Consider the following 10,881-nt stretch of genomic DNA (forward strand, 5'->3'; position numbering starts at 1 on the left):
GCTGAAGGGAAAACACGCACTCATCCAGCCAGGCAGTCAGCTACTCCCACACCCGACCGCGCAGCATCCCCGCTGTACACACCCTGCTCTGCGGACAATGGAGACCAGACATGTGACCTGGCGCGACGAATTGGATTTGAGTTAGATTTTCTCATAACCACATTGTGGAGATTATTGATTTGTAAACACACCTTTCAAAAAATAAAGCAATAAAAAAATAGAAAGAAAAAAGGAGAGACATTTAATATCTATCTGGAGTTATTCTCAATTAAATAACCACATTTTTTTTCTTAACATGTCCATTACAGGTACATTTAACTAAGTTATGATTGAAAAGCTAATTTATTTTAGGTGTTTAAAAAAAAGAGAAACTGACTCAGTTGCGTTAAAAGGTTTTTACCCCATGCAGATTTCTTCATTTTTGACGCATTTAAGTAAATGCGTCAGATCAAACAAACAACTTGCACCGATCAACTAAGCAAATACCTAAAATTTTTTATTAAGAAATTCCGTTTGTGAAGTGAAAATGGCTTTTTAAATCAACCTTTTTACTCTTCTGTTAGTAAATATTTTAAATATAGAAAAGCTTTATGCTTAGTCCAAAAGGTCGTTGCTAAAGTAGCTGGTCGGTCACACAGCGCTGTTTCCAAAGAATATTAATGGTGTAAAAAAGGTTGGTGTAAGGAAAGCAACCAGGCAGTAGGAATAAATATAAAATCTATAGAAATCAGGCAAAAACTATTTAAGTTTAAAAAAAAATATATTACTTTGTATAACAAATCTACACAAATACATTTTGAACTGAATTACTAGAATATTTTTACTATATTTAATTTCAAATGTACCTGAAGAACAGGAATTCAAAGCCCTTTGCATAATGATTATTGACTGTTTTGAAGTGTGTAGCTGATTTATAAAGTAAATCCAGCTTCATATTCTTCTTAAAACAAATGACCAACACTCAGAAGGGCTTGCAAAGTTCAGGTTATGAAATGTAATAATCGTATTTCAAAATTGGCACTTGTTCCAGATGCAGCTAGCTTTAAATTAATCTGTTGAGGGTAAAAAGCAAGTCTTCTCCACTGAAGGAAATCATCTTCAGGTTTGTTTACATCCGTTAGTGAGCAGCTCTTCTTTAACTCCGAGAAACTTCTGTACAAAAAAACAAACGTATGCAAAACCAAAGGCTAATCAATAACATTTTTATTGTAGCTTCACATTTACATATTTCTCCATACCAAGCAAGGAAGCCTTTAATGTACAAAGAAAACAAGACACTTGCTGAATCATTATGTACCTCAACATTCATGGATATCATTTGGCAGCAGGTAACGCTTCTTCTTCTTCGCAAATGTCTTTACAGATGCAATGTGTAAATAACTGATGTCCATATGCCCCTTAATCTATACATCAAATGAACATTTATGTAAAAAAAAAAAAAATTAAAACAGCCTTCCACCGTTGCTGTCCTTATGCACACTCTTGCCAGTTCATTAGGCACACCAAGCTAAAATATATGCAATCTGTGGGATTTCACTTCGGTCAACACAAAAGTGAAAAATCAGAGCTGTGATGAAGGTTAGGAATTATTGCATCAGACAGCATCACTTTAGGTTAGCTGGACCTAATAACCGGTCAAAGTGTACCGTCAGCATGTTTGCCCTCCCCACTAATCGATGTTAGGCACACTGTAAGTGACAAACTGGAGGTTTTTAGGAGCTACTGACAAGTCGGTCACTTGTGAAATTTCCTGCTGGAATCCTTCGCATGATCCAGTAGGAGTTGGCATGGAGTGAACTGATTCCCGTATACCTCTTCAAAATTCCTCATCTTCTCCACCAGCTTGTTGGCACCGAACGTGTCTACGAAGCGGAAAGGTCCTAGAAGCGTCGGATGGAGGATATTTTTCAAAACGGTTAAACACGATGAAGCATGTACGTTTGTGTAAGTTTCACCGGGGATAGGTTGACTGACCGCCGAGACAGGGGGGGAATCCCAGTCCAAACACAGCGCCGATGTCTCCCTCCAACGGGCTGTTCAAGATGCCCTCTTGCAGACACAGCACCGCCTCGTTGACGAATCGAGAAACGAGCCTGTACTGCACATCGGAGTCCGAGGAACTGCAAAAACATTCAGCAAGAGTCTAAACAATAACCCACAGACAATCTCTCTCACAGCATCAATACTAGATAATATCTGACCTCTAACTAGCAACAAGATAATAGTTGCTTTGGTTTTGTAAAACGATGCAGGTGAAGTAGTAAAGCCACGTGGAACCAGTTCCTTAAATTAGCAGTAAGTAGAAAAATGCTTATGCAAACGTAACATAAAACAAACAGCAACAAATTGATAACATGACAGACAACTTCAGTAAACATAATGAAATTAAGAATAAGTTGGAATTTACTATGGATCTTCTCCAATCTAAAGTTTAAATATATACATCCTAAAATACCCCACAGCAAGTTGCTAATTTGTGTGGCCGTGAAAAATATTTCAACTTAATTCTGACTGAATGTTTATTTTCGCTTTTATTGGCAGAATAGGTTATTAGTTTAAAATAGCCGGCTTCCTGGCACAGACCTGGCTTTCAAACACGCAACAGCAATTTTCAGTCAGACTTAAGTTGGGGGTTTAGATAAAGAAGGCTTAATGTCAGCCTTCTTTATCCTTTTGAAAACAAAATCGAATGTGTGTTGTAACCAGATTTATCCACTGGAGACAAACTGTGACCTTTAGATGAAATAACATTGGTTATGACAATCAGAAAGAATTTAGGAACTAACAAAATGTAAGTATATCAAACTGGAAGATGACGAAACAGCAGATAAAATAGTTCAGATGCTTATAATTGTATGTAACTTGCAATCATAATAACAGGTGACTATGTAAACGAGACGAGTATCTACATTTTTCACAAGCACCACATATTTATTTTGTGAAAGACTAAAGAGGTTATTTTCCACTTGTTGCATGTACAATAGTTTCATCATGACTTACACGGCTGGGTTTGGCGTGATTTTGAATTTCTCCAGAATGTCTCCGATCTCTGGATTGACTTCTTTGCCTTTGCGGCCTGGCTCATAGATGTAGCAGCCTTTTCCTGATTTCCGTCCTTCATAGTTAACGACATTTATTTCAAAAGTGAGCAAAAAGGAGCAATGGGTGCATTTGTACGTCAAAACTAAAACGATAATAATTAAAAAACAAACCCCGTACCTTTAAATCCCTGGTCCACCATGGTTTTTAAAACCTCCACATTTCCGCCACCAAAGCGGGAGCCAAACGCTTTGCCGAGATCCTCGGCCACGTGAGCCGCGACGTCGATGCCGACTTCATCGGCCAGCGTGGCGGCACCCACAGGGAACCCGAAGCTTGTTGTGAGTCTATCCAGCTTCTTGGGGTCGACGCCTTCCTGCGTGCGAACGAAGATCGAAAAGCACGCAAAACAGTTATGCAGAAGCAATAAATCCTCACTCGGATTCTGCGACATCTGTGAAGAGAAACATCAGAGCTGGATTCTGCAGCAACAACTAACCTGAAGAACTCTCACTGCTTCAGCCAGCATCGGAGCCAGACACCTGGTTGTGTAGAACCCAGGTCCGTCCTGAGAAGAGATTAGAATCATAGTTCTTGAGAATATAAACAAACAAGATTGTTTTTATGATCAGACTTCCTTTTTCCTCCGTTCCCCCAATTCACTTTCAAGTTAAGTTTTCAAACTTTTCCAGGACCACCAATGCAAAATGGTCTAAAGGGGATAGTTTCAATTCAGTATTACATGACATCATTTATTACTATGATTAATAATGTCGTAATGAAAATATTCTACAAAAGTAAAGCTTAAATATGACAAAATTTTATGTTTAAAAAAAATTCTGTCATAATATTATCTGGTATGTGAACTAAACACAAATTTAACAAAAAAAGAAAAAAATGTCCCCCAATTTTAATAACTAATGTATAATCGCCAATACACAGATCAATGACTCATTGAGCCATTAGCGACAATAAATACTCTTTACGTTGAACAAATCGGTTTGTGTTAAGGTAAATGACCTTCCTGATCAAATCAAACATTTAAACGCAACATAAATAATCACTTGCCTTTCGGGAAGGAGTCTTTTCTCCCAAAACTTTACTACAACTTCATTACCAAACTGTGCAGTTTGAATATCAAGCACTTTCCAAACCTTGAAAACACCTAACTGAATTTAAAGGGTTTCGACACCCTGTTTAATGTTGAAAGAAACAGAAGACGGTCCTAAAACTCACGCCAACGACTATGATGACTTTGCCCTGCTTCAGGCCGACCGCCACAGCGGACGCCGTCGTGTCCTTTGAGGTCTTATCAGTGGTTATAATCTCCAGGAGCTGCATCTTGTCCACCGGAGAGAAGTAGTGCATTCCAACCACCTGAGGGTGGAGAGAGTTATTCAGCTCTTCTTCTTGCAAATAAAATGTTGTTTTTGTTTTTTTTCAGTTTGTATTTACAAAATTTCCAAGATCCAACCTTATCTGGTCGCTTGCTGGCGGCTGCAATTTCCTTGATGGGGAGAGCGGAGGTGTTGCTTGCGAATATACAGTGAGGGGGGATGACCTGCCGGCAGATGTGGATAGGATTAATCGAAATGTTGCTGGATTCTTACCAGAAAGTGTTTAAAAAAAGAAAAAAAACGTAACGTCTCGGCGAGCAATATGACACTTACGGCTTCAACTTCCTTCAGGACGATATGCTTGATGTTGATGTCCTCAAACACGGCTTCAATAACCATGTCGGCTTTTTCAAAGCCCTTGTAATCAATCTGACCGGTCAGGTTGGACAGTATGGAGTCCCTCTCAAAGGATGTGATGCTCTTCTTCTTGGTCTTGTCATTGAGCCTGGTTTAAATATATATATATAAACTTAATAGCATTTTATAACATTCAAGATTGTTGCAAAGTTGCAGAAATCCGATGAGCTTTTGAGCCTCCTGACATGACATTTGCACCGACCCTTTGAAAACCTGCTGCTCTCCTCTGGCCAGTCCTTCCACAGTGGTGTCCTTGAGGATTGTGCGGATGCCTTTATCCACAGTCACCTGGGCGATGCCTGCTCCCATCAGACCTGCTCCCAGAATGGCAAGAGTTCTGGGAATAAACAGAAATCCGGTCACCTTTTACTACAAATGGGTTCGTCAACACCAGCCTGTGTCCCAAATCAAAAACACGCACTTCACCGGTCTCTCCGGGGTTCCGAAGCGACTCTTCTTGCACGCCACTTGACCGTGATACAGGCCGATCAGCGCGGCCGATTCTGGGGTTTGTGCCAACTTACCAAAGTTCTGGGGCGAATGAAGAGATGTGATGCTCAGCAAAACGAAACAGATGCAAGAACTAAATGTACAAATGATGCAAGAAAACAACACTTTACCAGAGACTCTGCCAAGTATCCAGCAATGGGGCCCTCCTCCACTCCAGTCTTCACACACTGAGGAGATAGAGGGGGAAAAAAAAAAGATAATAATTTTTCTTATTTTCTTTTAAAGTCTACTTACTGTACAGAAAAACTGTTTTTGATGACAATTGGGCAAACAAAACATTATGTTTAAATGTCAAACACAGTAGTAACTGTCTTTATCCCAAAATATCACCAAGATTGTATTTAAAGGTGCAGTAACATTTATAAGATTATTTCTTTTTTGTTAAAACAGTCACTATTTTTTGACAGTATAGTATGAGACGGAAGAAAAATACAATTAAATCAAGCTCCTCTGCCTTCTCCCTACGAACCTGCTGCCGTCTTCAGAAACACAAAGCGAACTCAATCTTTTCACAGATTACTTGTCTCATATTACGCTGTCACAACATAGTGACAGCTTTAATACACATTTTAAAGACATATTTTTGTCAAAGCTCCATACTGCAGCTTTAACTGCGGCGTTGGATAACGAGTTCCCTCCGTCTGTCTTTCTGAATTTGGAAGAAAGAAGAAGAAATCTACACATCCTGCGATGCCTCTTTTCGAGAATGTATGAAATGAAGGTTTTCTCCACTAGCGCCATGTTAGCTTTTGGCTAAAATCTGCTTCTGAACTCCCAACGTGAACCCAGGACTGCTCTCCAATCATGGCAAATTAATACACACATTTAAAGCACTAGGGCAGTGATGCTTGACAACATTCAAAACGGATGGATCTACTCATGTATGTAGGAGGAGGCATACACGAGAATTTAATGAGGAAAATGAAACATCATTTTAGTTGTGCTCGGTGTGTAAAAGTCTTCATCTCACAACCTGAAGGATTTTACTGCAGTGGTGGAGAGACGAGCAGCGCTGCAACTCTCATTTAATCTTACAAGAAATTTACAGTACTGTTCAGCTATATGTTCAGTTTATGCAGGAAGTAAAAACATTTTGAATTATGATAATTGCAACTCTTTAAAAACAAATCGAAAATCAACCAGAATCAATAGAAATATGCATCGGGTTGTCAGAATTTTACAGATTCAGGGTTTAAAAAATAAAGGTCAAACGATTGATGCCTTTATCATTCAATTCTAACTTTTACCATTTATTGAAATCGACAGTAATTTAAAGATATTTATGTGGATCCAAAGACGAAGCTAAACTGCGTTTTACTTACTTCAATGATCTTCAGCGGTGCTGGATAAAGTCCCTTGCTCTGCTTCATGACTTTATCGTGGACAGTTTTATAAATTTTATTCCGCACAAACTCAAAGCTCATCGCGTAGTCTTGAATTCCTGCGGACGGAGATTAATTATTCCATTTGTAATGAAGGAAAACATCAGATTTAAACACCAAACGGAGGGAAAATGACTTACTCTGCATCACGTTTTTCTTTTGCTCAATAGAGATGCTCTTGTTGACAATCCCTCTGGCACATTCGATAGCAATTTCTTCCAAGTACTCAATTGTTCTCTCCTCGGGACTTTTCAGCCCAGGCCCTGGAGCACAAGCAAAAAAAGTAGATCATCTTTCCAACTCAGGGATGGAAAGGAAAAGGCAAAGTCTTACAAAACCTAAAAGGTCTGTAAAGCTTTCAAAAACATTAAATAAATAAAAAAAGTGAATAAAAAGCAGACTTTTACCTAGTGGGTCAACAAGCTGGTGGACAAGCCCCATCTTCTTGGCTTTATCTGGTCTGATGTTTCTTCCTGTTAGCATCACGTCAAAGGCACTTGGAAGACCAAGCTACAGGTCACAACAGCAGCAGACATTTACTAACTGGTGAGCCATTTTAAACATTTTTTTTAAAATTAAAAACACTTCTAAATAAGTAGTGAAAAATAGTCACACTTAGAACGTTTCTGGGCCTTTTTTTTTGTTAGACACAAACATTTTTCTTGTTAAAAATGATTATGTCTCCAGCAAAAGGTGAGGCAGCCAATCTGGGCTTTCAGACACAATTTAGATGTTTTTCACCCTTTATATCATCACTCTTAGTGAAAAAGAGATTACTCGCTCTTTCAGCTTCCTCAATAGGAGTCTGAAGGATCAAAGTGTGAGGTTATTTGACCACCAGGAAAAATGGACACTACAACACTTGTTTATTATCCCGTTTTGGAGTGTGACTCCAAGCTTATGCCTACTCCTAGATATATGAATATGTATCTGGTACACACACACAAAAAAAAATCCTGGTTGGGAAGTTCCTAGCAATATCCAAATCTCAAATAAGCATGTATTCCATTTTTTGTTCATTTTAATGACAATTTTTCCCAATATTCCAGTATTAAAAAACCTTCAAAGAAAAATTAAAAAGAAAAAAAATATATATTTATATTTATATGACAGAAAATGAAGTTATGAAAAACAAAGTGGCTTTTCTCGACTCTGTTTAACTGCAATTCATCCTCCGGCTTAAAACAACCAACACTTCACTGAAAATGAAAAGCACCAAATTCTGCACACATAACGTCAACGGCTGATGAAAATGAATGTGTTTATGAGGTGATAAGATGCCCAAGAAATCAATATTTTGATGTAAATCAGACTTTTGGAAAATCTTCCCAACACAAACCATTTTGGGGAGCCTCTGTGTGCCACCAGCTCCAGGCAGAAGGCCCAGCATAACTTCAGGAGTACCTAGGACTGTCTTCTTGCTTTTTGTTGCAATTCGGTACTGACAGGAAATGGCAAACTAAAGTAGAAAAGGTGACAGTATTACAATGCATCCTCCTGAACAATATCTTTAAGGTTTAAAAGTTACGTTTCCTACCTCCAGACCTCCTCCTAAACAAGAACCATTGATGGCAGCAACAATGGGTTTAGGAGATCTTTCAATCCGTTCAAACATCTGCTGTCCTGTCTGAGAGAGTTTAGTGACCTCCTCTGCGTTGCTGCAGGCCTGGATCATACTAAAAAAGAAAACAAAGTTGTATTTTTAAAGCAATATATTCAAAGAACATATTGCTTAAGACTCAATTTGCTATTTTATTTGTCAAGTACTGATCACAAAGCATTGTGGGAGGAGTTTTCTATTCAGAAGGACAAGTTCAGAGACAATCTTTCATAACTGTTATATTTAAGAACATTATTGACCACTGGAAACTTACTTAATATCAGCTCCTGCAATGAAGGATCCTGGCTTCGAGGAGATGAGAACAGCACTTTTCACAGCCTCGTTGGCCCACACTTCATTCATGACCTCCGTCATCTCGGTTTGCATCTGAACTGACAGTGTGTTAACCTAGAAGTTGACATGGAAACCGGCAAAAGTCACATTTCTTCTGCATAATTCAGAGACGTGCAGTTGTTAGACTTAAACTCCAACGAATTCACACCTTGGAGTTTGGGTCGTTGATCCGAATGACGGCGACGTCATTCTTGACTTCGTAGCTGACATGTGTTCGGGCTGAAATCAGACAAGCAGGAGCACATTAGTTTCAACGTAATCGAGGGGGAAATTATTCACATATTCTGTGTATAAAGAAAATAAATTACCAAGCATGGCAGGAGCTACTGAGAAGGTGCGGAAAGTACTGCCTGAGAAGGGAAACAGTGGAATTGGAACATTATTACAATTGCATAAACAAAAAATTATTCAAGAAGAATTTCTGTTCTGTTTCATGCCACAAAATTTTCAGTTTATGTTGTCATATTATGTAAACATATAGTTTTTTTCATAGTAAAAAATCCCCAAAACATTAATAAATAATTATTACAGTTTAATGTTGTGGTCAATATTTAATCCAACTACTAATAAGATAAAACATTTATCCAAGAAAATTTGCATAAAGTTTTCTAGCAATTATTTCTAAAATTGTAGAAATAATGCAATTTTTCAAAAATGAAAAGTAGGTTTTAGATCACAGTTCTTCATGTTTTATTGTAAACTGAACGGAAAAGATTAACCAGAACGTCAGACCTTAAAATGCTGCAATTTTTTTTAAAGTTTTGCACTTAAACAAAAATATATATCAACTGAGATGTCTTTTAAAGCTCGTTCAATCAAAATTGCTTTGAAAACTCTAAAAAACTACATACAGTTTCACATTTTATATCTGAATCTATTCTTGTCCCTGTGCCATTTTTTCCACATATTCAACGATTATCTGGTTTAATATTTAATAACTTTAAATAAATGTATACTCTGTGTAAGAGACGCTTAGATTTGACTGCCATGACCTCAGGTTGTAGCCGTGCTTTGTGAGAATGACCCTTCACCTAGATTCTCCGCTTACCAGACTCAGTGACAGTGGCCATCACAATGGCGAATGAATGGCACAGCGCTTCAAATTCGGCTCCTAACTATCCAAACTTAATTGCCAACGGCATTGCGTTACAGCTTTCAACAAAATGATCTAATTCGACTATTCTTTTCGAAAACGGATGCTATCACACCATTGATTCCCTAGCAGTGAGCTAGTTAGCATTGCTAGTTTACTCAAAATTCTGCAACTTCAAAACAAAAATGTTATAAAAAGAAAATCATATTTGCAAGAAATGTCTGTATAGATTCTCATAAAGATATGTGTTGGACTATCAAAACGATCGTGTTGTGACATACAGCTCCACATATTTGATTTGAGCTAGCTAGCTGCTAGTCAAACAGGCTAATTACTCGACAGGGACACCCTAGCAGAGCCCGGTATTTCCAATATAACTGTTCGCACAGTTGTTGTTTCCGTTTGAGTTCAGCACTAAAAGAAGGTGTACTCCACCTGAGAGAAGAGCATATCGTCTGGCTGACAATCTTGAGAGAACGCCAAGAGCTCGAACACCAGCCATGTTGGGAGCGGAGGTCAGTCTAAGGAGCTACGAAGTGCTGCTAACTGAACTCGCTCACTGTCAAATTACCATCACTCTCCTTCCGGAGATGGAGCCATCGGACAAGAAGCTGATTGGCTGTTGTTGAAACCCCGCATCTCGTTGGTCTAGTCTGGTTTATAACCTCGGAGTTTATTGGACGTTGTTCAGCTTGACTTTTCCCCAAGGATTCTTTTTTTAAAAAAAATTCCCAGTTTAACTACCTCTTAAATTAATTAGAGCTGTATTTTTACAGCTTGTCACTTCCACCTCTTCTTGTTCTTAACGGCGACAAAGAGTTCGTTAAACTGCTGGTGTAAAGTCAGCTTTAATGTCGATTGTTGAACTTGTTCTTCTTACAATTTCACTCAGTCCTACTGACATAACACCACCGTCGAACTAAAATACAAAATAAATGTAAATGAGACGGTGTCAATAACGATAATAACGACATAAAAATTACATAAATACATATAAACATACCTCGCTGGCTGACCCTTCCCTTCGAGGTAGAAATGAAATAATTAAATAAATTCTTAACTTAAATGACCCTTTACAGCCACTTGTGAAAGTTACGCTTTCATACATCGTCTTCTTTTTCTTTGGTTCCCTAGCAACATGCTGGATTC

General features: G+C 38.3%; 1 protein-coding gene across 1 annotated transcript; it reads right to left on the reverse strand.

Annotated features, from left to right (window-relative positions):
* Nucleotides 1-1,188: 1,188 nt before the first annotated feature.
* Nucleotides 1,189-10,324, reverse strand: hadhab (hydroxyacyl-CoA dehydrogenase trifunctional multienzyme complex subunit alpha b). The gene is made up of 20 exons (XM_044142590.1): nucleotides 10,168-10,324; nucleotides 8,948-8,989; nucleotides 8,788-8,858; nucleotides 8,560-8,693; nucleotides 8,223-8,361; nucleotides 8,025-8,144; nucleotides 7,093-7,195; nucleotides 6,826-6,948; nucleotides 6,626-6,744; nucleotides 5,414-5,470; nucleotides 5,215-5,324; nucleotides 4,996-5,130; nucleotides 4,710-4,881; nucleotides 4,514-4,600; nucleotides 4,276-4,416; nucleotides 3,539-3,607; nucleotides 3,220-3,415; nucleotides 3,001-3,115; nucleotides 1,975-2,120; nucleotides 1,189-1,880 (listed from the first exon to the last, which is right to left on the reverse strand). Exons 1-20 carry the CDS (start codon nucleotides 10,232-10,234, stop codon nucleotides 1,735-1,737), a joined length of 2,292 nt encoding a protein of 763 aa, XP_043998525.1. The 5' UTR covers nucleotides 10,235-10,324; the 3' UTR covers nucleotides 1,189-1,734.
* Between the last annotated feature and the right edge of the window lie 557 nt (nucleotides 10,325-10,881).

This window comes from Gambusia affinis, linkage group LG16, assembly GCF_019740435.1.
Source record: "Gambusia affinis linkage group LG16, SWU_Gaff_1.0, whole genome shotgun sequence".
In the NCBI taxonomy this organism is placed as follows: domain Eukaryota; kingdom Metazoa; phylum Chordata; class Actinopteri; order Cyprinodontiformes; family Poeciliidae; genus Gambusia; species Gambusia affinis.

Bases quoted from the DNA above. Each gene is read 5' to 3' on its own strand.
- hadhab (XM_044142590.1), bottom strand. From the start codon at position 10,234: ATGGCTGGTGTTCGAGCTCTTGGCGTTCTCTCAAGATTGTCAGCCAGA. The intron at 8,859-8,947 runs GTAATTTATTTT...GTCTGATTTCAG, and splicing joins AGTAGCTCCTGCCATGCTTG to CCCGAACACATGTCAGCTAC. The intron at 6,949-7,092 runs GTAAAAGTCTGC...CTTGTGCTCCAG, and splicing joins CCAGCTTGTTGACCCACTAG to GGCCTGGGCTGAAAAGTCCC.